This window comes from Chiloscyllium plagiosum, unplaced genomic scaffold (assembly GCF_037043375.1).
Source record: "Chiloscyllium plagiosum isolate Xiang-an unplaced genomic scaffold, Cpla_swu_hap1 HiC_scaffold_46, whole genome shotgun sequence".
NCBI lineage: Eukaryota > Metazoa > Chordata > Chondrichthyes > Orectolobiformes > Hemiscylliidae > Chiloscyllium > Chiloscyllium plagiosum.
The window spans coordinates 5,478,260-5,505,013 of record NW_028270184.1 but is presented as its reverse complement, the minus strand read 5'-3'; the positions used below and the strand labels follow the sequence as shown (position 1 = coordinate 5,505,013).

The 26,754-nt window shown below is 51.9% G+C and overlaps 3 protein-coding genes across 3 annotated transcripts in view; all 3 read right to left on the bottom strand.

The window, feature by feature from the left end:
* The window catches only part of LOC122547041 (solute carrier family 35 member F3-like), a 52,573-nt gene extending 51,129 nt beyond the window's left edge, over window positions 1-1,444 (bottom strand). Inside the window, exon 1 of the mRNA XM_087983630.1 lies at window positions 1,179-1,444. Within this exon, the coding sequence (XP_087839756.1) occupies window positions 1,179-1,254 (76 nt within the window). The 5' untranslated portion in view covers window positions 1,255-1,444. The remainder of the gene's footprint in view (window positions 1-1,178) is intronic.
* Window positions 1,445-8,951: 7,507 nt separating this feature from the next.
* Window positions 8,952-18,774, bottom strand: LOC122544033 (potassium channel subfamily K member 1-like). Its single transcript, XM_043683045.2, has 3 exons — window positions 18,345-18,774; window positions 15,476-15,871; window positions 8,952-9,503 (listed from the first exon to the last, which is right to left on the bottom strand). The coding sequence occupies exons 1-3, from the start codon at window positions 18,673-18,675 to the stop codon at window positions 9,253-9,255; spliced, it is 978 nt and encodes a 325-aa protein (XP_043538980.1). The 5' UTR covers window positions 18,676-18,774; the 3' UTR covers window positions 8,952-9,252.
* Window positions 18,775-24,442: 5,668 nt separating this feature from the next.
* Window positions 24,443-26,754, bottom strand: part of LOC122544032 (mitogen-activated protein kinase kinase kinase 11-like) — a 29,152-nt gene continuing 26,840 nt past the window's right edge. The window contains exon 7 of the mRNA XM_087983592.1: window positions 24,443-26,252. Coding sequence (XP_087839718.1) covers window positions 25,675-26,252 — 578 coding nt within the window. The 3' untranslated portion in view covers window positions 24,443-25,674. The remainder of the gene's footprint in view (window positions 26,253-26,754) is intronic.

Below are 26,754 nucleotides of genomic sequence, written 5' to 3'. Positions count from 1 at the left end.
CACTCACTCAGCACTGACCCTCCGACAGTGCCCACTCTCTCAGCACTGACCCTCCGACAGTTCCCACTCACCTAGCACTGACCCTCCGACAGTGCCCACTCCCTCAACGCTGACCCTCCGATATTGCAGCGCTCTCTCAGCTGTGACCCTCTGACAGTGCGGCCCTCCCTCAGCACTGACTCTCCGACAGTGCGGCCCTCCCTCAGAACTGACTCTCCGACAGTGCGGCGCTCCCTCCGCACTGACCCTCCAATAATGCGGTGCTCCCTCAGCACTGACCCGCTGTCAGTGCAGCGCTCCCTCAGCACTGACTCTCTGACAGAGCAGTACTCTCTCAGCACTGACCCTCCAACAGTGCAGCACTCCCTTAGCACTGACCCTCCGACTGTGCGGCACTCCCTCAGCACTGACAATTCAACAACGTGGCGCTCCCTCAGCACTGACCCTCTGACAGTGCCCACTCCCTCAGCACTGACCCTCCGACAGTGCCCACTCCCTCAGCGCTGACCCTCCGACAGTGCCCAATCCCTCAGCACTGACCCTCCGACAGTGCGGCACTCCCTCAGCACTGACCCTCCGACAGTGCGGCGCTCCCTCAGCACTGACCCTCCGACAGTGCCCACTCCCTCAGCACTGACCCTCCGACAGTGCGGCGCTCCCTCAGCATTGACCCTCTGACAGTGCCCACTCCCTCAGCACTGACCACCTGACAGTGCCCACTCACTGCACTGACCATCTGACAGTGCCAATCCCTCAGCACTGACCCTCCAACAGTGCCCATTCACTCAGCACTGACCCTCCGACAATGCAGCGCTCCCTTGGCACTGACCCTCTGACGGTTCCCACTCATTCAGCACTGACCCTCTGACAGTGCGGACCGCCCTCAGCACTGACTCTCCGACAGTGCGGCACTCCCTCAGCACTGACCCTCTGACAGTGCGGTGCTCCCTCAGCACTGACCCTCCGACAGTGCGGTGCTCTCTCAGCACTGACCCTCCGAAAGTGCCCACTCCCTCAGCACTGACCCTCCGACAGTGCCCACTCCCTCAGCACTGACCCTCCGACAGTGCCCGTTCCTTCTCATCTGCTGTAGCATTTTCTAACTGTAACGGTGTGTAACTGTTCTATGGCAGTAAGTGTTCCTCTCTCGGCTGAGCCCCGGTTAGAGGGTCGCTTACCTTCCACCCAGGTGAGCGAGAGCACAGGACTGTTGCAGGCAGTGAGTGGGGAGATCTTGGCTGTGTGTTTCTTCATCCTGAGCTGTTTGTGGGAGCTTTGCTCCCTCAGGTCAGTTTCACCTTTCCACCCCGACGCTTTGTAATTCCTGAATAAATCAGTGCGTCAGAGTGTCCGAGAAAATAAATAAAAAGCGCTGATCCGATCCTGCAGCTCTGGGGAGCCTTAAAAGGGCTACTAGTTCCGAACATTGATTCCTCAGCGCAGAATCAGGTCCTTAAGGGGCAGACGGTAACCAGTCAGCACTCCTGCCACACGAATGGGCACAGCTCACTTTGTGAATGGTATATATGGAGTCATCTAGTGTTCTATGTCTATCTTACTGTTAAATCATAGCACAGCACAGTGGCTCAGTGGTTAGCACTGCTGCCTCACAGCGCCAGGGACCCGGGTTCGATTCCAGCCCTTGGTGACTATCTGCGTGAAGTTTGCACATTCTCCCCGTCTCTGCGTGGGGTTTCTACGGGAGCTCCGGTTTCCTCCCACAGTTCAAAGATGCCCAGGTAGGGGTGGATTAACCATGAGAAATTGTCCCATAGTGCCCAGGGATGTGCAGGTTAGGGCGGACTGGCCGTGATAAATTGTCCCATAGTGCCCAGGGATGGACAGGTTAGGGTGGATTGGCCGTGAAAAAGTTTCCCATGGTCCAAGGATGTGTAGGTTAGGGTGGATTGACCATGCTAAATTGTCCCATAGTGCCCAGGGATGTGCAGGTAGGGTGGATTGGCCGTGATAAATTGTCCCATAGTGCCCAGGGATGTGCAGGTTAGGGTGGATTGGCTAAATTGTCCCATAGGGCCCAGGGATATGCAGGTTAGGGTGGATTGGCCGTGATAAATTGTCCCATAGTGCCCAGGAATGTGCAGGTTAGGGTGGATTGGCCGTGATAAATTGTCCCATAGTGCCCAGGGATATGCAGGTTAGGGTGGATTGGCCGTGATAAATTGTCCCATAGTGCCCAGGGATGGACAGGTTAGGGTGGATTGGCCGTGCTAAATTGTCCCATAGTGCCCAGGGATATGCAGGTTAGGGTGGATTGGCCGTGATAAATTGTCCCATAGTGCCCAGGGATGTGCAGGTTAGGGTGGATTGGCCGTGCTAAATTGTCCCATAGTGCCCAGGGATATGCAGGTTAGGATGGATTGGCCGTGATAAATTGTCCCATAGTGCCCAGGGATGGACAGGTTAGGGTGGATTGGCCGTGATAAATTGTCCCATAGTGCCCAGGGATGTGCAGGTTAGGGTGGATTGGCCATGGGAAATGTAAGGTTAGTGGGGCTGGGTGGGATGCTGTTCAGAGGGTCGGTGCCGAATTTTCAGGGCTCCAGGTCGAGGGCAGGTCTGGGGTATCTGAACAGTTCGCTCCACAGGAAGCTGGCAACGTCACTGCTGGACTCCTCCTGTGCCCTAAAGACTCCAAAGCAGCTCTGATTCAGTTATCAGTGAGCTTAGCTGGTTTTGTAGCAATCACTTCCAGGTCTAGGGTCTGTGTCTGTAATCATCCAGGGGGCTTTGTATGAGCTGCACCCCAATGGGGGACAGACTGAGGTTCCAGTAACTGGGGCGTAACTTCAGGCATGGGAAGGTACAGTTACCTGATAGGTCAGCAGGGAGCTGATGGTAGGTTTGGGCTAACTGTCGGGCAGTAATCCCACTGTCAGACGGATAGGTATTGTAGATATACTATCAAAAACCTGTCTTATTCTTGTTAAAAATCACACAACACCAGACAACCACCTGATGAAGGAGCGTCGCTCCGAAAGCTAGTGTGCTTCCAATTAAACCTGTTGGACTATAACCTGGTGTTGTGTGATTTTTAACTTTGTCCACCCCAGTCCAACACCGTTCTCTCCAAATCCTGTCTTATTCTTGTCATGGGAGTGTTTGATGATGATAGTGTCAGGTAAGGTTTACTCTGTAACTAGCCCCATGCTTTCCCTGTCCTCAAGGATTTAATGGAAATAGTGCAGAGGAAGTTTGACTTTGTATCTAAATTGTGCTGCCCCTATCTGAGGTTGAAACTGGTGGATGAGAGGTTTTACTAAGTGACAGTGTGAGGGAGCTGGATTAACATCAGCAGAGATACAGTCAGTAATATAGGGTGCTGGGGAGGGAGGGGTTATTGAGTGACAGTGTGAGGGAGCTGGATTAACATCAGCAGAGATACAGTCAGTAATATAGGGTGCTGGGGAGGGAGGGGTTACTGAGTGACAGTGTGAGGGAGCTGGATTAACATCAGCAGAGTTACAGTCAGTAATACAGGGCTCTGGGAGTAGAGGGGTTACTGAGTGACAGGGTGAGGGAGCTGGATTAACATTAGTAGAATTACAGTCAGTAATACAGGACTCTGAGAGTAGAGGGGTTACTGAGTGAAAGTGTAGAGGGAGCTGGATTAACATTAGTAGAGTTACAGTCAGTAATACAGGGCTCTGAGATTAGAGGGGTTACTGAGTGAAAGTGTAGAGGGAGCTGGATTAACATTAGTAGAGTTACAGTCAGTAATACAGGGCTCTGGGAGTAGAGGGGTTACTGAGTGAGAGTGTAGAGGGAGCTGGATTAACATTAGTAGAGTTACAGTCAGTAATACAGGGCTCTGAGATTAGAGGGGTTACTGAGTGAAAGTGTAGAGGGAGCTGGATTAACATTAGTAGAGTTACAGTCAGTAATACAGGGCTCTGGGAGTAGAGGGGTTACTGAGTGAGAGTGTAGAGGGAGCTGGATTAACATTAGTAGAATTACAGTCAGTAATACAGGGCTCTGGGAGTAGAGGGGTTACTGAGTGACAGGGTGAGGGAGCTGGATTAACATTAGTAGAATTACAGTCAGTAATACAGGACTCTGAGAGTAGAGGGGTTACTGAGTGAGAGTGTAGAGGGAGCTGGATTAACATTAGTAGAGTTACAGTCAGTAATACAGGGCTCTGAGATTAGAGGGGTTACTGAGTGAAAGTGTAGAGGGAGCTGGATTAACATTAGTAGAGTTACAGTCAGTAATACAGGGCTCTGGGAGTAGAGGGGTTACTGAGTGAGAGTGTAGAGGGAGCTGGATTAACATTAGTAGAGTTACAGTCAGTAATACATAGAACATAGAACATAGAAGAATACAGCGCAGTACAGGCCCTTTGGCCCTCGATGTTGCGCCGATCCAAGCCCACCTAACCTATACTAACCCACTATCCTCCATATACCTATCCAATGCCCGCTTAAATGCCCATAAAGAGGGAGAGTCCACCACTGCTACTGGCAGGGCATTCCATGAACTTACGACTCGCTGAGTGAAGAACCTACCCCTAACTTCAGTCCTATATCTACCCCCCCTTAATTTAAAGCTATGCCCCCTTGTAATACCCGACTCCATACGCGGGAAAAGGTTCACACTGTCAACCCTATCTAACCCCCTAATCATCTTGTACACCTCAATCAAGTCACCCCAAACCTTCTTTTCTCTAATGAAAACAGCCCCAAGTGTCTCAGTCTTTCCTCATACGATCTTCCTTCCATACCAGGCAACATCCTGGTAAACCTCCTCTGCACCCGTTCCAGTGCCTCCACATCCTTCCTATAGTATGGCGACCAAAACTGCACACAATATTCCAGATGCGGCCGCACCAGAGTCTTATACAGCTGCATCATGACCTCAGGACTCCGGAACTCAATTCCTCTACCAATAAAAGCCAGTACGCCATATGCCTTCCTCACCGCACTATTTACCTGGGTGGCAACTTTCAGAGATCTGTGTACATGGACACCAAGATCCCTCTGCTCATCCACACTACCAAGTATCCGACCATTAGCCCAGTACCCCATCTTTTTGTTATTCTTCCCAAAGTGAATCACCTCACACTTAGCTACATTGAATTCCATTTGCCACCTTTCTGCCTAGCTCTGCAGCTTCTCTATATCCTGCTGTAACCTGCCACATCCTTCCTCACTGTCAACAACTCCTCCGACTTTCGTATCATCCGCAAACTTGCTCACCCAACCTTCTAACCCCTCTTCCAGGTCATTTATAAAAATGACAAACAGCAATGGTCCCAAAACAGATCCTTGCGGAACACCGCTAGTAACTGCACTCCAAGATGAACCTTTACCATCAACTACTACCCTCTGTCTTCTTCCATCCAGCCAATTCCTAATCCAAACCTCCAACTCACCCTCAATGCCATACCTCCGTATTTTTTGAAGTAGCCTACCATGGGGAACCTTATCAAACGCCTTACTAAAATCCATATACACCACATCTACCGCTTTCCCCTCATCAACCTCCTTCGTCACCTTTTCAAAGAATTCAATAAGGTTTGTGAGGCATGACCTGCCCTTCACAAAACCATGCTGACTATCCTTGATCACATTATTCCTATCCAGATGTGCATAAATCCTATCTCTTACAATTCTCTCTAAGACTTTGCCCACAACAGAAGTGAGACTCACCGGCCTATAGTTACTAGGGTTATCCCGACTCCCCTTTTTGAACAAGGGAACCACATTTGCTATCCTCCAGTCTTCTGGCACTACTCCTGTAGACAAAGAGGACATAAAAATCAAGGCCAATGGCTCTGCAATCTCCTCCCTTACTTCCCAGAGAATCCTAGGATAAATGCCATCAGGCCCAGGGGACTTATCTATTTTCACCTTTTCCAGGATTTCCAACACCTCTTCTCTACATACCTCAAAGCCATCCATTCTACTTATTTGTGACTCAGTATTCACATTGACGACAATGCCCTGTTCCTGAGTAAATACTGAAGAAAAGTATTCATTCAGTGTCTCCCCAATCTCTTCCGCCTCCACACGCAACTTCCCACTACTATCCTTGACTAGACCTATTCCTACCCTAGTCATTCTTTTATTCCTAACATACCTATAGAAAGCCTTAGGGTTTTCCCTAATCCTACCGACTAAGGACCTTTCATGTCCCCTCCTTGCTGCTCTTAGCTCTCTCTTCAGGTCCTTCCTGGCTACCCTATAACTCTCAATCGCCCCAATTGAACCTTCACGTCTCATCTTGAGATAGGCCGCCCTCTTCCATTTAACAAGGGATTCCAATTCCTTATTAAACCACGGTTCCCTCGCACGACCCTTTCCTCCATGCCTGACAGGTACATAATTATCAAGGACACTCAATAGTTGCTCCTTGAACAAGCTCCACATATCATTTACACTCTTGCCTTGGAGTCTACTTTTCCAAGCCACACATCCTAAGTCATGCCTCACCGCATCATAATTTCCCTGACCCCAGCTATAACTCTTGCCCTGTAGTACACACTTATCCCTCTCCATCACGAGAGTAAAAATCACCGAATTATGGTCACTATCCCCAAAGTGCTCACCTACCTCTAATTCTAACACCTGGCCTGGTTCGTTACCCAGAACCAAATCCAGTATGGCCTCACCTCTTGTTGGCCTGTCTACATATTGTGTCAGGAAACTCTCCTGCACACATTGAACAAACACTGACCCATCTAACGAACTTGAGCTATAGCTTTCCCAATCAATATCAGGAAAGTTAAAGGCCCCCATAACAACCACCCTATTACTGTCACTCATCTCCTGAATCACCTTCCCTATCCTTTCTTCAATGATTCTAGGACTATTAGGAGGCCTGTAAAAGACTCCTAACAGGGTGACCTCACCTTTCCTATTCCTAACTTCAGCCCAAACTACCTCAGATGGCAAGTCCTCATCCATCGTCCTTTCCACCGCTGTAATACTATCTTTGACAAGCAATGCCACACCTCCCCCTCTTTTACCCCCACCTCTGACCCTATTAAAACATTTAAATCCTGGAACCTGCAACAGCCAATCTTGTCCCTGTTCTAGCCATGTCTCCGTAATAGCCACAACATCGAAATCCCAGGTACCAACCCACGCTGCAAGTTCACCTACCTTATTTCGTATACTTCTTGCATTGAAGTATACACACTTCAAGCCACTTTCCTGTTTACAGGCACCCTCCTTTGAAATTGATGCCATGTTCCTAACCTCCCTACACTCCAGGCCCTGCACCCTGAAGCTACAATCTGGGTTCCCATGCCCCTGCAGAGTTAGTTTAAACCCCCCCCAAGAGCACTAGCAAACCTCCCCCCAAGGATACTGGTGCCCCTCAGGTTCAGGTGTAGACCATCCTGTTTATAGAGGTCCCACCGTCCCCAGAAAGAACCCCAGTTATCCAAAAACCGGAATCCCTCCCTCCTGCACCATCCCTGTAGCCACGCATTTAAGTGTTCTCTTTCCCTATTCCTCGAATCTCTATCACGTGGCACGGGTAACAAACCAGAGACAACAACTCTGTTCGTTCTAACTCTGAGCTTCCAACCTAGCTCCCTGAAAGCCTGTCTAACATCCTCGGCACTCCTCCTACCTATGTCGTTGGTGCCAATATGGACCACAACTTCGGGCTGCTCCCCCTCCCCCTCCAGGACCCGGAAAACACGATCAGATACATCACGTACCCTTGCACCTGGGAGGCAACATACCAATCGTGAGTCTCTCTCGTTCCCACAAAACCGCCTATCTGTGCCCCTAACTATCGAGTCCCTAATTACTACTGCTCTGCTCTTCTTCACCCTTCCCTTCTGAGTAACGGGGACAGGCTCCGTGCCAGAGACCTGAGCCCCGTTACTTACCCCTGGTAAGTCATCCCCCCCACAAGTATCCAAAACGGTATACTTGTTCTTGAGGGGAACGGCCGCAGGGGGTCCCTGCACTGGCTGCTTCCTCCCAGTCCCCCTCACTGTCACCCATCTATCTGCCATCTTTGGAGTTACTACTTCCCTATAACTCTGATCTATGACCCCCTCTGCCTCCCGAATGATCCGAAGTTCATCCAACTCCAGCTCCAGTTCCCTAACACGGTCTTGGAGGAGCTGGAGATGGGTGCACTTCCTGCAAGTGTAATTGGCAGGGATGTCGATGGCATCCCTCACCTCATACATGTTGCAGGAGGAACATTGCACTGCCTTCACTGCCATCCCTCTAAAGCTAACTTTTATTTAAAAAAAAAACTGGGTCTAAAGAATACAACAAGCAAAATTCAGCACTTACCTACTTACCACAACAGATGTTATTATTAGGTTATTACAGGGCTCTGGGAGTAGAGGGGTTACTGAGTGAGAGTGTAGAGGGAGCTGGATTAACATTAGTAGAATTACAGTCAGTAATACAGGGCTCTGAGATTAGAGGGGTTACTGAGTGAAAGTGTAGAGGGAGCTGGATTAACATTAGTAGAGTTACAGTCAGTAATACAGGGCTCTGGGAGTAGAGGGGTTACTGAGTGAGAGTGTAGAGGTAGCTGGATTAACATTAGTAGAATTACAGTCAGTAATACAGGACTCTGGGAGTAGAGGGGTTACTGAGTGAGAGTGTAGAGGGAGCTGGATTAACATTAGTAGAGTTACAGTCAGTAATACAGGGCTCTGGGAGTAGAGGGGTTACTGAGTGAAAGTGTAGAGGGAGCTGGATTAACATTAGTAGAGTTACAGTCAGTAATACAGGACTCTGGGAGTAGAGGAGTTACTGAGTGAAAGTGTAGAGGGAGCTGGATTAACATTAGTAGAGTTACAGTCAGTAATACAGGGCTCTGGGAGTAGAGGGGTTACTGAGTGAGAGTGTAGAGGGAGCTGGATAAACACCAGGAGAATGTCAGTGAACATTGGAGGGCTGGATCCAAAAGGCAGTGTCCCATCCGTGTCAGTCAAGAGCAGGAAGCAGCATCCAAGCAACTCATGGTAATCTTTATTATTTATATATTTATAGTTTCATACAATGTTGAATTTTAAATAAGAACGAGACTAGCATTGTGTTTGCAAAATGGGGCATTCACACTTGCCAGACGAGGTGCCCACACAGAAGTGGGAGGGGACTCTAGGGGGTTGAACAGATGCTCTCTGTCCTGGTGGAGCACCATGGCGAAGGCCTGGATCCATCCTCTCAGGCAGCCCTTGTTGACGTCACTATGCCTGTGAGGGAGATGATGTCCAGCCAATTGAATGGTGTGCAGTGCTCTGGGTCGGTGGGCTCATTGCTCCGGGGAGGGTTCAGACGCCATCTTGGTGCTCCTGTCCACTTTGCCATCCTCGTTGGCGTTTTCCTCACAGCCCGTGGTGTCTAGGTTTGAGCTGGTGATGGCTACCTCACGCTCGGTGATGCGCAGTTGTCCCTCCTTGTCCGGGTGACCCATGATGATTTTGATAAAACGCTGCAGTTCCTGGAGTTCATAGAAGCTCTCGAGAACCACCAGCAGAGCGACCAGTCCGATCACCAGGTAGCCTGCACGTGGGCAAAGGGAGGCAAGGTCACTCTGGTTAACCCTGCCCACTACCGTCTAAACAGGACAAGGCCAGCACGGGGTTAGATACAGAGGAAAGCTCTCTCTACACTGTCCCCCCATCAAACACTCTCCAGGACAGGGACAGCACAGGGTTAGATACAGAGGAAAGCTCCCTCTATACTGTCCCCCCATTAACCACTCCCCAGGACAGGGACTGCACAGGGTTAGAGACAGAGGAAAACTCCCTCTACACTGTCCCCCCATCAAACACTCCCCAGGACAGGGACAACACGGGGTTAGATACAGAGGAAAGCTCCCTCTACACTGTCCCCCCATCAAACACTCCCCAGGACAGGGACAGCACAGGGTTAGATACAGAGTAAAGCTCCCTCTACACTGTCCCCCATCAAACACTCCCAGGACAGGGACAGCACGGGGTTAGATACGGAGTAAAAGTCTGTTGGAATTAAAATCGGGCGTTCTTCCAAGGCCTGAGACAAAAATCCTCCCTCATTCAATGCCAAGGGAATGTGCGTCCTGGCATCTTGCTGTGCCCTGATAAAGTTGCTGCATCCACCTCAAGACAGAAACACACCCTGCCCCGAAACGGATCTCCCTTCACTTCACATCATTCCTTGCTCTTTCCCTTTGGATTGAACTCCCTGGCCTACGAACACTCCAACCCAACCCCCCCACCCAACCCCTCACCCAAGGGGAAAGAAGATCTCATTTTAAGCTCCTTCTGACTAATCCTGTTTGGAGGATGTTAATAAGCTTCCCTGTGAAAAGATTCAAAAACAAAAGGACTTCTGTCTGAGGGCGAGCCTTCAATTTGTAAAAAATGTAAAACTAAACCGAGACGTCATTTAGTGCAAACGGCTAGCAATTTATCACTGGTTTCTGTAAATAATTGGTCACTCAAACCCACTGCGCTCTTGGCCTGGGTAGCAGTGAAGACATTTTCACGTGCCATTGTCCCCTTTGGGGCTGTGGACAGAGGAGTGAAATCCCTGAGGAATATCCCAGAGGGTCGGAAAATAATAAACGTAACACCTTTATTTGAGTGAGGTGGGAGAGACTAAGCAGGAATCTTGCAGGGAAGTTTGTTATGAAGGAGGTTATAGCAGGAGCATTAGACGCAGGGTTAAAGTACATAGTGGAGTCAGTGGTCAGCACTGCTGCCTCACGGCACCAGGGGACCTGGATTTGATTCCAGCCTCGGGCGACTGTCTGTGTGGAGTTTGCACAGTATCCCCGTGTCTGCGCGGGTTTCCTCCGGGTGCCCCGGCTTCCTCCCACAGTCCAAGATGTACAGGTTAGGGTGGATTGGCCGTGCTAAATTGTCCCATAGTGCCCAGGGACAATTTAGCACGGCCGTGCTAAATTGTCCCATAGTGCCCAGGGATGTGCAGGTTAGGGTGGATTGGCCGTGCTAAATTGTCCCACAGTGCCCAGGGATGTACAGGTTAGGGTGGATTGGCCGTGCTAAATTGTCCCATAGTGCCCGGGGATGTGCAGGTTAGGGTGGATTGGCCGTGCTAAATTGTCGCATAGTGCCCAGGGATGTGCGGGTTAGGGTGGATTGGCCGTGCTAAATTGTCCCGTAGTGCCCAGGGATGTACAGGTTAGGGTGGATTGGCCGTGCTAAATTGTCCCATAATGTCCAGGGGTGTGCGGGTTAGGGTGGATTGGCCGTGCTAAATTGTCCCGTAGTGCCCAGGGATGTACAGGTTAGGGTGGATTGGCCGTGCTAAATTGTCCCATAGTGCCCAGGGATGTGCAGGTTAGGGTGGATTGGCCGTGCTAAATTGTCCCATAGTGCCCAGGGATGTGCGGGTTAGGGTGGATTGGCCGTGCTAAATTGTCCCATAGTGCCCAGGGATGTGCAGGTTAGGGTGGGTTAGTCATGGTATATGTGGTGTTATGGAGTTAGGGTAGGATGCTCTTCGGAGGGTTGGTGCAGACTCGATGGGCCGAACAGCCTGTGTCCACACTGCAGGGATTCTATGATTCTAAGTAACATTCACAGTCAATAGAGTGGAACAGGTAGATGTGGTGTACTTAGATTTCTATAAAAACATTTGGGTAAAAACAATGACTGCAGATGCTGGAAACCAGAATCTAGATTAGAGTGGTGCTGGAAAAGCACAGCAGGTCAGCCAGCATCTGAGGTGCAGGAAAATCGACGTTTCGGGCAAAAGCCCTTCATCAGGAATAGAGGTATTCCCGATGAAGGGCTTTTGCCCGAAAGGTCGATTTTCCTGCTCCTCAGATGCTGCCTGAACTGCTGTGCTTTTCCAGCACCACTCTAATCCATAAAAACATTTGTCCAAGCTGCCAAAAACCATAGTTGGTACACACCTTTGAAGCACATTGAGTTGTGGGGTAACTTGTTAGCATAGGAAAAGAACTGGCTACTGAACAGGGAGCAGACAATGAGATTTTTGGAGTGGATAATCTGTGGTGATCAATGTTTAGCTCCTCAACTACTTGTAATCTCTATCAATGACTCAGGTGCAATGGCTGAACGTATGGCGGTTAAATTTACTAACACCTTCAAGTTAGGTAGGAGAGGAAGTTATCGAGGTGAGGTAGATGGTCTGTAAGGGGACAGGTTGAGTGAGTAGGCACATTCTGCCAGATTGTGTGAATTCATCCACTTTGACAGCAAGTCTGTTTTATAAATAGAAATCTTCCAGCATCAGAAGTTTAGCCTCTCAAGATTACCTTCAATCACACCGGACTCAAAACATTAACTATTTCCCGCTCTCTACTGATGCTGCCAGACCTGCTGAGTTCCTCTGGTATTTTCTGGGTTTATTTCAGAGATTTAGCGCGTGGGTGAGCTTCGCAGTGGGGATTTTGTCAATCGCGTAAGCTGAGAAAGGGAGGAGTAAAGTGTGGATTATGTTAGGTCAAGTCACCATAGTCCCACTCTCTCATTAGAGAGAGAGACAGACAGAGACAAAGCTGGAGGTGAGGTTAATCTGAGGGTCACCTCTTAAGGTGAAAGGGGAAAGATTCCAAAGGGAACTAAGGGGCAACTTTTTCACCCAGAGGGTGGTGCGTGTATGGATTGAGCTGCCAGAGGAAGTGGTGGAGGCTGGTACAATGACAACATTTAAAAGGGTATATGAATAGGAAGAATTTAGAGGAATATGAGCCAAATCAGACTAGATTCGGTTAGGATATCTGGTCGGCATGGACGAGTTGGATTGAAGGGTCTGTTTCTGTGCTGTCCATCTCTGTGACTCCGGTGAGGGGTAAGGTACCTTTGGTCAGTACAGGAACTGAACCCGCGTTGTTGTTGTCATTGTGCATTGCAGGCTGACCATCCAGCCAACTGAGCTAACTGACCCTGAGCTGTACTACTGACTGAGGAGCCCAGTTATCTGCCTTGTCTGTTCACTCTCTCTTAAGTTAATGATTTCAACTGGTCCCCATCTCACCAAGTGTCATCACAGGCCACCTTCAGAACATTTGGAGGTGGCACCCATACCCAGGTCACATCACAACGGGACACTGTCAGCGAGACCTTCAGTGGAATTAAACTTTGGGTCACTCCTGAACACAAGATGATAAGACCGCTCACAGGAGAGGGTAGTGACAAAGCCACAAGGTTGAAAGAGAGAGGCACGCATTGATGTAGCACCTTTCGCAAAGCCAGGACACCTCAAAATGCTTTAAAGCCAAGCTGAGAAACGTAGTCCTGACGAGAAATGACCATTCAGCCCATCAAGCCCGCTTCCTCATGCAACATAATCATGGCTGATCCTCCAGCAGAACACCAAACCTCTGCCCTCTCCCTAAATCCCATGACCCCCTTACCTTCTGGGAACCGATCTAATTCTTCCCGAAAATATATTCAGCGACTTGGCCTCCACAGTCTTCTGTGGTAGAGAGTTCCACACGGGTGGCCACCCTGAGGGAAGGAATTTTCCTTCATCTCAGTCCCAAACTGAGTTTGTCACCGCTTGTTCGAGAATTCCCCACGGAGGACGTGCAATCCTTGCATTCCGTCTGTCCAGCACTGGTGGAACTTTAAACGTTTCTCGTCCTTCTTCAGCCTCAGTGAGTCCGGGCCCGGTTGAACCGATTGACCCTCGTGAGACAAACCAGTCTGCTTCTCTCTCCATGGCAAGTAACGACTTCCTGAGGTAAGGCAGTCAAAGCTATGCACAATACTCCAGAGGTGTGATACAGCCACAGAAATACTTCCTTGCTCCTCTACTCAAATTTTCCAGCAAGGAAGACCGACGTACTTTTTTAAAAAATTCATGCGGGATGAGGGCATCACTGGCCAGGCCCAGCATTTATTGCCCGTTCCTAATCGCCCAGGAGGTAGTTAAGTGTCAACCATGTTGCTGTGGGTCTGGACTCACACTGACGTCAGACCAGCTAAGGATGGTAGTTTCCTTCCCTGAAGGACATTAGTGAAGCAGATGGGTTTTCCCAACAGTGAATTCCTGACTCCAGATTCTTGTTGAATTCACATTTCCAGCACAGTTGGGATTCAAACCCGGAAACATCACCTGGGTCAACAGTCCAGTGATAATACCACGAGGCCATTCCCCCCCTCTTGGCCTTCCTCGCTGCTTGTTTTCACAGACTGCTTGGGGACCCTTTGCACATCCACTTTGCCAATCTATCACCGACTAAAACGACGCTCAGCCAACCGGTTTTACCTACTGACTTTCCCATTTATCCACAATCTGCCACTCACCTCGTGTCAATTCCACCTAAGCTGAGCCCCTCGACATTAAACTCCCACACCCCCCGTTCTAGCGAGCTCACAGCCTCCCCCTTCAGGATTCGAACCTGCGTCCTCAGCACCTCATTGTCGGCCAGTTGGAGATGTTCCCTGGCCTGCTGAGGAGTCCGCTTGGGCGTGCTGGTGGGTGTGCGGGAAGCCAGCTTACACACAAGAGGATTCCCACAACAAATTTGTTCTGTAGTTAGTGAGGTTAGTGGAGGGACCATCAGTGACACCGGGGTGAGTGCTTATGGCAAAGAGCCGCCCACAGGATCCTTCCATGCACACCCACCCCACGGCAGGAAGACGGGACCCTCAGTTTGACGTCTCACCTGAAAGGGGAGACATCGGACAGGCTTGGACCCCCCCCCCCCACCTCCCCCACCTTTCCAAAGGTGAGGTGTGAAGCTCTGAGGACTGAGCCACAGTGAATCTTCTGACAGGGAGCACCCACCACCCCCTCCGAGAGCCCCCTACCCAAGCCAAGCAACTACACTGAGGGCAGGAGTTGGGAGGTTAAAACAAGGACTGCGGGTGCTGGAAACCTGAGTCTAGATCAAAGTGGTGCTGGAAAAGCACAGCAGGTCAGGCAGCATCCGAGGAGCAGGAGAATTGACGTTTCGGGCAAAAGCCCTTCATCAGGAATTGGGAGGCCATGTTGCCACTATACAGGACATTGGTTGGACCATTATTGGAACATTGCGTGCAATTCTGGTCTCCTTCCTAACGGAAGGACATTGTGACACTTGAAAGGATTTACAAGGATGTTGCCAGGGTTGGAGGGTCTGAGCGACAGGGAGAGGCTGAACAGGCTGGGGCTGTTTTCCCTGGAGCGTCGGAGGCTGAGGGGTGACATTACAGAGGTTTACAAAGTCATGAGGGGGCATGGATAGGATAAATAGACAAGGTCTTTTCCCTGGGTCGGGGAGTCCAGAACTAGAGGGCGTAGGTTTAGGGTGAGAGGGGAAAGGTGTAAAAGAGACCTAAGGGGCAACTTTTTCACGCAGAGGGTGGTGCGTGTATGGAATGAGCTGCCAGAGGAGGCTGGTACAATGACAACATTAAAAAGGCATCTGGATGGGTATATGAATAGGAAGGGTTTGGAGGGATATGGGCCAAAGGCTGGCAAATGGGACTAGATTAGGTTAGGATTTTGGGTTGGCATGGACGGGATGGACCGAAGGGGCTGTCTCTGTGCTGTACGTCTCCATGACTCACATGCGATGCCGACCTTGTAGAGGTTCCGAAGGCTGGGGTAACGGGAATTGCCAGGAACATAATCCCCCAGGCCGATGGTGCTGAGGGAGATGAAGCAGAAGTAGAGAGACGAGACGTAATCCCAGTCCTCCTCCAAAGCCGTGAACGCTGCCGCCGGGATCAGGAAGAAGCAACCAGCCACCACGCTGCCAATTACCAGGGCATGGATCCGGGCCACCACTGGCATGGCCAGGCGCCAGTGGGTGTGGATGTACGTGATGGGCACCCAGTGCACGTAGAACATGAGGTGCTGCACCACGCTGGTGAGCAGGAGAAGGGTGATGGGAATCCCCAACACTGAGTACAGTATACAGAAGGCTTTGCCTCCACTGGTGAAGGGAACACTGTGCCCGTAACCTGGAGACAAGTGAGAGAAATAATAGGTTAGGAAGGATTTGCCAACGCCACCCCTTTCACAGAGACCCCGACAAGAGACACGCTGGGCCATGAACCCCACTCTGCAGTTCTATCTCCATCACTCTGAACATATTCCCAATTCGTCTAACGCTGCAAATCTGCCCCTGAATCAGCCCTCAGCAGAACCCCAGAGCAGAAATGATGTACAGCACAGAAACAGTCATGAGCTGAAAATGTGTTGCTGGAAAAGCGCAGCAGGTCAGGCAGCATCCAAGGAGCAGGAGAATCCTGAAGAAGGGCTCATGCCCGAAACGTCGATCCCTCCTGCTCCTTGGATGCTGCCTGACCTGCTGCGCTTTTCCAGCAACACATTTTTCAGCTCTGATCTCCAGCATCTGCAGTCCTCACTTTCTCACAGAAACAGTCATGCCAGCCTCTGCCCATCTCCAATAAGAGACCAATTTGCCACCGGCCCCTAACATTCAATGGCGTTACCCATTACTGAATCCCCCCCCCCTCCACTCTTCGGGATCATCAGAAACTCAACATTGACCAGACACTGGCTACAAGAGCGACTCAGAAGCTAGGAATCCTGCAGTGAATGACTCACCCCCTGACTCCCCGAAGCCTGTCCCTCCCATCAACAAGGTAGGAGTCAAGAGTGTGATGGAATCTTCTGCACTTGCCCCTGGATGGGGGGGTGGGGCATCTCCATCAACACTCGAGAAGCTCAACACCACCCAGGCGCAAAGCAACCCTCGCATCCACAAGTCTCCATTCCCCCTGCCACTGACGCTCAGTAGCAGCAGTGTGTGCCATCCACAAGATGGACTGCAGAAATTTGCCATATGTCTTGAGATGTTTCAAATCCACGACCACTTCCATCTGGAAGGACAAGGGCAGCAGATACTTAGGAACGCCACCCCCCCCCCCATCAATCCCCCCTCTGAGCCACTCATCATACAGATTTGGAAATATATCGGTTGTTCCTTCACTGGGTCAAAATGCTGGAGTTCCCTCCTTAATGGTATTGTGGGTGTCCCTACAGTACATGGACTGCAGTTGTTCAAGAAAGCAGCTCAACATCACCTTCTCTAGGCAACATGGGATTGGTAATAAATGCTGGTGCAGTCAGCCAAATCCCTCAAGAGAATTTCAAAAAGAATAGTCAATTCAGCCCTGCCCCTCGTGATTTTATAAACCTCTGTAAGGTCACCCCTCAGCCTCCGACGCTCCAGGGAAAACAGCCCCAGCCTGTTCAGCCTCTCCCTGTAGCTCATTCCCTCCAACCCTGGCTACATCCTTGCAAATCTTTTCTGCACCCTTTCGAGTTTCAATCTTTCCTATAGCAGAGAGATCAGAATTGAATGCAGTATTCCAAAAGTGACCAAGCCAATGTCCTGTACAGCCGCAACATGACTTCCCAACTCCCTGCACTCAATGCAATGAATAATAACAGCAAACATACCAGGAGTGAGGGACAGTCGGGAGAGAGGAGGGGAGGGAGACAGAGGACAGAGAGTAGTGAGAGAGGGGTGAGAGAGAATAGGGTGGGCGGAGAGATAGTGGTGTGGGAGAGAGGGAAAGATGGATGAGAGAGAGGAGAGATAGTGTGGTGGAGAGAGAGGGAAAGATGGATGAGAGAGAGGAGAGATAGTGTGGTGGAGAGAGAGGGAAAGATGGATGAGAGAGAGGAGAGATAGTGTGGTGGAGAGAGAGGGAAAGATGGATGAGAGAGAGGAGAGATAGTGTGGTGGAGAGAGAGGGAAAGATGGATGAGAGAGAGGAGAGATAGTGTGGTGGAGAGAGAGGGAAAGGTGGATGAGAGAGAGAGAAGGGAGTAATAGTGGGATGGAGAGAGGGAGAGACAGATGGATGAGAGAAATAAGGGAGAGATAGTGGGGTGGAGAGGCAGGGAGAGACAGATGGATGAGAGAGATAAGGGAGAGATGGTGGGTTGGGAGAGGCAGGGAGAGACAGATGGATGAGAGAGATAAGGGAGAGATAGTGGGGTGGGAGAGAGAAGGAGAGACAGATGGATGAGAGATATAAGGGAGAGATAGTGGGGTGGGAGAGAGAGGGAGAGACAGATGGATGAGAGAGATAAGGGAGAGATAGTGAGGTGGGAGAGAGAGGAATGGACAGATGGATCAGAGAGATAAGGGAGAGATAGTGGGGTGGGAGAGAGAGGGAGAGACAGATGGATGAGAGAGATAAGGGAGAGATAGTGAGGTGGGAGAGAGAGGAATGGACAGATGGATCAGAGAGATAAGGGAGAGATAGTGGGGTGGGAGAGAGGTGCTTTTGGGTGGAGTGACAGAGAGGAATGAGAAAGAGGGGTGAGGGAAGAGATGAGAGGTACAGCAGGCCAGGATAGAGGGTGTGAAGGTGAGGGATGGGAGAGGAGGAGGAGATGAACAGTGAGAGGACTGAGAGAGAGAGAGAGAGAGAGAGAGAGAGGGTTATTCTTTACCAATGGTGGTGAGCACAGTACTGACGAAGAAGAGTGATGAGGCCAAGTCCCAGTTGTGGTCATCCGAAGCATTTCTCAAGGCCGAGACACCGTAGTTGCTGGCAGTGATCACCCTGTGCAGAAGAGCGTCCAACTCTGGCTCTGGGATGCAGCCATGCTGCTGTAAGAACGTGGACTTCATCTCGACCAACTCCTTCCTCATCTGCACCTCCCAAGGCTGCTCAACAGCAGAGAAGACCACCGTGCCGAAGAGCACGTAGACCAGGAAGCAGAGAGTTAGCTTCAGGAAATAGCAGGCCTTGAGGTCACAGTGTGGACGGTGCTCTGCCATGGCTCAGTGGGCACACCAGCTCCCAGTGGGCCACCAGCTTTCCACCTGGGTCTTCAGGACATTGGAGCGAGCTGGGCACAAGGAGCTGGGTTGCAGAATGAGCTCCATCTCCCCTTGGGAGAGGTTAATAACAAACAAAACAAAAACTTCTGTCACAACTTTGGGGAAGGAAATTTCTTGCTGTTTCCAAAATACGTTTGGTTCTCTCCCTCTGTCTCAATCTAACTCTTAGTGTCCCTCAGGGATGTCACAAAGGGATGAGGTCAAAAACATCCATTGTCCCCTGCCCTGGGGTCTCTCTCTCTACCCCCAACTCTGAGGTCTCTCTCTGTCTAGCCCTAGGCTCTCTCTCTCTCTCTATCTCTCTCTCTCTTTCTATCCCCAGGCCTTGGGTCTCTCTCCCCCTAGCCCTGGGGTCTTGCTCTCTCCCTCTCTCTCTCTCTCTCTCTACTCCCAGCCCTGGGATCTCTCTCTTTCTCTTTCCCCAGCCCTGGACACCCCACCTGAACCCAACCCTGGCCTAGATGTCTCTATCTCTTTCTCTCTCTCTCTCTTCCCCCAACCCTTGGTCTCTCTCTCTCTACCCCTCCCCTCCCCACCCCCACCCCAGCCCTGAGGTCTCTCTCTCTCTCTCTCTCTTCCCCCAGCCCCCTGGGGTCTCTCTCTCTCTCTCCCCAACTCCAGCCCCAGGCTTCAGTTCTCCGGCTCTGGAAGCAACATCTAAAAGTTGCTAATTTTCCCAGAGTCAGTGAAATCATGCATCCGACAAGCACCCAGAGAGATTAAAATACAAAATCAATTAATAGAGTTTCTCGGTTCCTCCCTTGCTCCTAATCTTAATTCTGGATTCGGAGGGGACCATTCAGCCTGTTAGTCCTGTTATCTTTTTCTTCTGGTTTACTTTATGTCTGTACCACATCATACCTGTGCAGGAAAGAGAAGGCTATTCAGCACCCCCACCCCAAATTACCCCCATTCAATGAGTTAGAGGCCAATCTGTGAGCTCAACACCATGTGAATCGACTGATCTGAGCCCCGGACATACCCAATGGCTGAGTTATCACAGACCTTTTCCCCACCTCATTGTTGGAAATAACTATCTGGTCCATCTAGACAGGGAAACTGCCTGATGCGACTTTTGACCCCATCGAAGTGACAAATGAGGATTGGGTGAATATGTTGGTTCATACTCACTGGAGTCAGAGAGACGTACACCACAGAGACAGATCCTTTGGTCCAACTCGTCCATGCTGACCAGATATCCGAAATTAATCCAGTCCCATTTGGCCCACATCCCTCCAAACTCTTCCTATTTGAGTACCCTTTTAAATGCCTTTTAAATGTTGCCAATGTACCAGCCTCCACCACTTCCTCTGGCAGCTCGTTCCACACACACACCACCCTCTGTTTGAAAATGTTGCCCGTTAGGTGCCTTTAAATTTGTCCCCTCTCACCTTAAACCCGTGCCCCCTAGCCTGGGGAAAAGACCTTGTCTATTTACCCTATCCATGCCCCTCATGATTTTATAAACCTTTATGAGGTCACCCCTCAGCCTCTGACGCTCCAGGGAAAACAGCCCCAGCCTGTTCAGCCTCTCCCTATAGCTCAAACCCTCTAACCCTGGCAACCTAAATCTTTTCTGAACCCTTTAGAGTTTCACAACATCCTTCCTATAGCTGGGAGACCAGAGTTGAATGCAGTATTCCATTAAGTATATATACTGTTAAATGCCTTAATTTGTCTTTCCAAACTGCAGCGCCTCACATTTATCTAAATTAAACTCCATCTGCCACAGTTCAGAAGAATGACCTTATTGAAATGGAGAAGATTTTTTTGCGGGACTTTGACAGGGTAGGTGTGGAGAGGGGCTGTTTCCTGTTGTGGGACATGTGCAGGAGCAGAGGGCCTCACATGGTTAGGGCAGAGATGAGGGGCTTTTTTTTCTCTCAGAAGGGGTGTGAATCTGTGGAATTCTTTGCCGTAGAGGTTTGTAGTGGTTGGGTCATTAAATAGATCTTAGGCTGAGGTATAGAATTTTTTTTATTCCGGAAGGGAGTCAAGGGAAAAGACAGGAGAGTGGAGTTGAAGATTCGCAGGTTAGCCGGGATGGTGGAGAACAGGCCTGAAGGCCTAATTCTGCACCCACATAATACAATTGAGCATTTGCACTCCTAATGACTTGCCATGTCCGACTCCCGCCCAGCATATCGGAGATGTTAAGGGGTGGGTTCGTGCACTGGAATGCACTTGACCAGGGCAGGACAAACAACCAAGCCGGAGGTCTCCCTCTTGGTCAGACAGACCCCATCTCCCTGGACGGTGTGGGATGGGGCAGTCCAAACACCAATGGCTCCTGGGGAGCAGGAGATGCAGGCTGTCACCTCTTGAACAGGCCCAGCATTCCACCGGGTCCATGTTGTCGTCAGGGCCTCCAGGGTGGGGTCGGTAACCCAGACCAGAGCGTGTGCCTCCCAAAGCAATCCGCGAGATACTGGCAGCTGCTTACCTCCAGTTCCCCCTTTGACGATGGATTTCTTTTCTCCAGGCGACTCCACAGCTCTCATAAAACCCACACCAGGCCTAAGATGCGAGAAGCACAACCGAGAGGGAGTCCAATCAGGAATTTGAATTGGGAATGGTGAAGGAGCACCGTGCTGTCAGAGGATCAGCGCTGAGGGAGCGGGCACTGTCGGAGGGTCAGTGCTGAGGGAGCGGGCTCTGTTGGAGGGTCAGCGCTGAGGGAGTGCCGCACTGTCGGAGGGTCAGTGCTGAGGGAGGGGGCACTATCGGAGGGTCAGCACCGAGGGAGCAGCCACTGCCGAAGGGTTAGCGCTGAGGGAGTGGGCACTATCGGAGGGTCAGTGCTGAGGGAGCGGGCACTGTCGGAGGGTCAGTGCTGAGTGAGCGGGCACTATCAGAGGGTCAGTGCTGAGGGAGCGGGCACTGTTGGAGGATCAGTACTGAGGGAATGAGCACTGTCGGAGGGTCAGTGCTGAGAGAGTGGGCACCGCCGGAGGGTCACTGCTGATGGAGTGGGCACTATCAGAGGGTCAGCGCTGAGGGAGCAGGCACTGCCGAAGGGTCAGCGCTGAGGGAGTGGGCACTATCAGAAGGTCAGTGCTGAGGAAGCGGGCACTATCAGAGGGTCAGTGCTGGGGGAGTGGGCACTGTCAGAGGGTCAGTGCTGAAGGAGTGGGCACTATTGGAGGGTCAATGCTGAGAGAGTGGGCACTATTGGAGGGTCAATGCTGAGAGAGTGGGCACTATTGGAGGGTCAGTGCTGAGGGAGTGGGCACTATTGGAGGGTCAGTGCTGAGGGAGTGGGCACTGTCGGAGGGTCAGTGCTGAGGGAGTGGGCACTGTCGGAGGGTCAGTGCTGAGGAAGTGGGCACTATCGGAGGGTCAGAGCTGAGGGAGTGGGCACTATCGGAGGGTCAGAGCTGAGGGAGTGGGCACTATTGGAGGGTCAGTGCTGAGGGAGTGCTGCACGGTCGGAGGGTCAATGCTGAGGGAGTGGGCACTATTGGAGGGTCAGAGCTGAGGGAGTGGGCACTATTGGAGGGTCAGTGCGGAGGGAGTGCTGCACAGTCGGAGGGTCAGTACTGGGGGAGCACCGAGCTGTTGGAAGATCAGTGCTTCAAGAGCACCAATCCTGAAAGAACACACTATTAGCTTTTAACTCATACAGTGATTAGCACTGCTGCCACACAGTGCCAGAGACCAGGGTTCGATTCCAGCCTCAGGCAACCTTGTGTGTGGAGTTTGCACATTCTCCCCATGTCTATGTGGATTTCCTCTGGGTGCTCCAGTTTCCTCCCGCAGTCTAAAGATGTGCAGGTTGGGATGGTTTAGCCGTGCTAAATTGTCCCATAGTGCCCAGGGATGTGCAGGTTAGGGTGGATTGGCCGTGTTAAATTGTCCCATAGTGCCCAGGGATGTGCAGGTTAGGGTGGATTGGCCGTGCTAAATTGTCCCATAGTGCCCTGAGGGAGAGAGGGGACTGAGAGACACCAGTCAGTGTACAGATATCTCCCTGAGCGAGAGAGGGGACTGAGAGACACCAGTCAATGTACAGATATCTCCCTGAGCGAGAGAGGGGACTGAGAGACACCAGTCAATGTACAGATATCTCCCTGAGGGAGAGAGGGGACTGAGAGACACCAGTCAGTGTACAGAAATCTCCCTGAGAGAGAGAGGGGATTGAGAGCCACCAGTCAGTGTACAGATATCTCCCTGAGGGAGAGAGGGGACAGAGACACCAGTCAGTGTACAGATATCTCCCTGAGGGAGAGAGGAGACTGAGAGCCACCAGTCAGTGTACAGATATCTCCCTGAGGGAGAAAGGGGACTGAGAGACACCAGTCAGTTTACAGATATCTCCCTGAGGGAGAGAGGGGACTGAGAGACACCAGTCAGTGTACAGAAATCTCCCTGAGAGAGAGAGAGGGGACTGAGAGCCACCAGTCAGTGTATAGATATCTCCCTGAAGGAGAGAGAGGACTGAGAGACACCAGTCAGTATACAGATATCACCCTGAGAGAGAGAGGGGACTGAGAGCCACCAGTCAGTGTACAGATATCTCCCTGAGGGAGAGAGGGGACTGAGAGACACCAGTCAGTGTACAGATATCTCCCTGAGGGAGAGAGGGGATTGAGAGCCACCAGTCAGTGTACAGATATCTCCCTGAGGGAGAGAGGGGACAGAGACACCAGTCAGTGTACAGATATCTCCCTGAGGGAGAGAGGGGACTGAGAGACACCAGTCAGTGTACAGATATCTCCCTGAGGGAGAGAGGGGACTGAGAGACACTAGTCAGTGTACAGATATCTCCCTGAGGGAGAGAGAGGACTGAGAAACACCAGACAGTGTACAGATATCTCCCTGAGAGAGAGGGGGCTGAGAGACACCAGTCAGTGTACAGATATCTCCCTGAGGGAGAGAGAGGACTGAGAAACACCAGACAGTGTACAGATATCTCCCTGAGAGAGAGGCGGCTGAGAGACACCAGTCAGTGTACAGATATCTCCCTGAGGGAGAGAGGGGACTGAGAGACACCAGTCAGTGTACAGAAATCTCCCTGAGGGAGAGAGGGGACTGAGAGACACCAGGCAGTGTACAGATATCTCCCTGAGGGAGATAGGGGACTGAGAGACACCAGTCAGTGTACAGAAATCTCCCTGAGGGAGAGAGGGGACTGAGAGACACCAGGCAGTGTACAGATATCTCCCTGAGGGAGATAGGGGACTGAGAGACACCAGGCAGTGTACAGATATCTCCCTGAGGGAGAGAGGGGACTGAGAGACACCAGGCAGTGTACAGATATCTCCCTGAGGGAGAGAGGGGACTGAGAGCCACCAGTCAGTGTACAGATATCTCCCTGAGGGAGATAGGGGACTGAGAGACACCAGGCAGTGTACAGGTATCTCCCTGAGAGAGAGAGGGGGGACTGGGAGACACCAGGCAGTGTACAGATATCTCCCTGAGGGAGAGAGGGGGGACTGGGAGACACCAGGCAGTGTACAGATATCTCTCTGAGGGAGAGAGGAGACTGGGAGACACCAGTCAGTGTACAGATATCTCTCTGAGGGAGAGAGGAGACTGGGAGACACCAGTCAGTGTACAGATATCTCTCTGAGGGAGAGAGGGGACTGAGAGACACCAGTCAGTGTACAGAGAGAGAGTGGGGTCTAAGATGAGCTGTCAATACCTTACTCGTAACCCCTCCCCCAGTGAGACGAGCTTGCAATCCAAGATGACAGACATGTGATGAGATATTGAAAGATTTTATTTAATAATAAATTTTAAATCCTCTTTAATAAACTTACTTTTCTCTAAAAAAAATAATGAAAATGCTCAGGCAGGACCGGCTCCGAGAGCTCACATGCACCAATCGGGTTCAACCATGACCGTGTAGGTAACCGAGAGTGGCACTGAGACACGGTGGTTACCAAGTGTGGCACCACAGCCTGGTGGTTTACCGAGAGTGGCACCGGGGCCCAGCGGTGACCGAGAATGTCACCAGGGTACGATGGTTACCAAGTGTGACCACTGGGGCCCTGCGGTAACCGAGAGTGGGACCAGCGCCTAGTGGTTACCGAGTATGACTACTGGGACCTTGCGGTAACCGAGAGTGGGAACAGTGCCTAGTGGTTACCGAGTGTGACTACTGGGACCTTGCGGTAACCGAGAGTGGGACCAGGGCCCGGTGGTTACCAAGAGTTGCACCGGGGCCTGGTGGTAACGGAGAGTGGCACCGGGGCCTGGTGGTTACCGAGTGGCACTGGGATGTGGTGGTAACTGAGAGTGGCACCGGGGCCTGGTGGTAACCGAGTGGCACTGGGACGTGGTGGTAACTGAGAGTGGCACTGGGGCCTGGTGGTTACCAAGTATGGCACTGGGGCCTGGTGGTTACCGAGAGTGGCACTGGGACCTGGCATTAACCGAGAGTGGCACTGGGGCCTGGCGGTAACCGAGGAGTCTGACCAACATGCCCGCCCAACAGTTATCACACTTCAGAAAACGTCACGGAGACACCCTGAGGAAGGACCCCTCACCGAGCGGTATCTTCAGCAGGATCCCACCCTGTCCCGTCAGATCAACCCTCCACCGCTGTCACCCCTCCCCTCTCCCCCATCTCCAAAAGAAAACACAGAACCTCTGACCGGCCGATGAGAGAGGGATGGGCGGAGGTCGGCCCAGGATTCCGGGGGACAGAAACCCAATACTCCGGGACATTAAATGGTAGGTGTGGAGGGAGTGGGGCCTAGCGCATGATTGTAAAGTAATCATGAGATTTATTTTGTTTTGTCTTGTTCTCTCACACAAAATGGCTGCTCGGCCCAGTGGAGGGAGGCAGAGGCTGTACTGGAAGACCCCCTGTGGGTCAGTCCTTCAAGAGAACAGATTCAGTAACCAAGTTACCCCACCACCAATCCCTCTCCACCCTGGTTCCTGCTTTGCCACCCCTCTCCCCCACCACACACACCCCCGTCGCCAGACCTAGCTCAGCGGGGTGGCCACTTTGCTCCATATCTCTGTGTCCAAGTCGATCAGGCTCTCGGCCTGGGCTGGAGCGGAGGCCTGGGGCCTGCCCGAGGAGGCCCAGGGGCTCAGTGCGGAGAGCGGGCAGCTCGAGAAACCAGCTCTCTCCGCTGCGGCGCTGAAGGGGTCAGAGGCAGGCGACGGGAACGGGCAGTGGCTGGGGGTCGCCACAGCGACGGCGAAGGGGTTGTAAGGCCCCGGGGGGCAAAGCCGTGGAGACGGGGCCGGGGCCGGGTGGGCGAACGGGTTGGTCAGGCGGGGGGTTGCCAGGGGTGGCTGGAACGGGTCAGGGATCGCCTTCGCTGCCGCCGCCTCAGGCTCAGGAGGGAGGCCGCTCGCCGTCCGGTCTGGCTCGCATGAACCGGCCGACACAAAGCTCCAGGGGTCGATCCTGGCCCGGGCTCGGGATGGCCTCGGCCGGGGCAAGGCGCTGGTCTTGGTGTGTTCGGCCCGCGGCCAAGGCTTCCGATGGGGATGATCTGAGGGAAAGCCGACACTTTCCTGGTTCACCACAGGGGCGCAGGTGAATGCATTTCCTGAAAAAGGAACCGAGAGAGAGAGCGAGAGATGTTAGGAATCAGGGAACCGGAGGCCTGTCCAGTACCTCTCCTCCCCGCCCCTGACACCGCGAGGCCTGCTCCTCGGCTTCAGCCTCCCAGCCTGACGCCCGACCCACTCAAGGCCCTCAGTTTTGAAGGCACTCAGCGACCCCGAGCCACCCACTCCTCTCTCTGGGACAGGGAATTCCAAACATTCCCAGGCCTCAATTCCTCCCCACCCCACTCCAAGGCCTCATTCCTCCTCATCCCACTCCCAGACCCCTCAGGTGAACCAATTCCTCCCAGGCCTCAACTTCCTCCTCAACCCACTCCCAACGTGGCTGACTCCTCATTCTGAGACTGTTTCCCACTCACTTCCCTCCCTCTCCAGCCCACACTGCTGGCTCCGGGAACTCCAGCCCAGGGTTTAGGGGTGGCCTCGCAGTGTCCGCCCTCATAGGGCTTCGACCGGATTGGCTCTCCTTCCTGTAAACCCGCA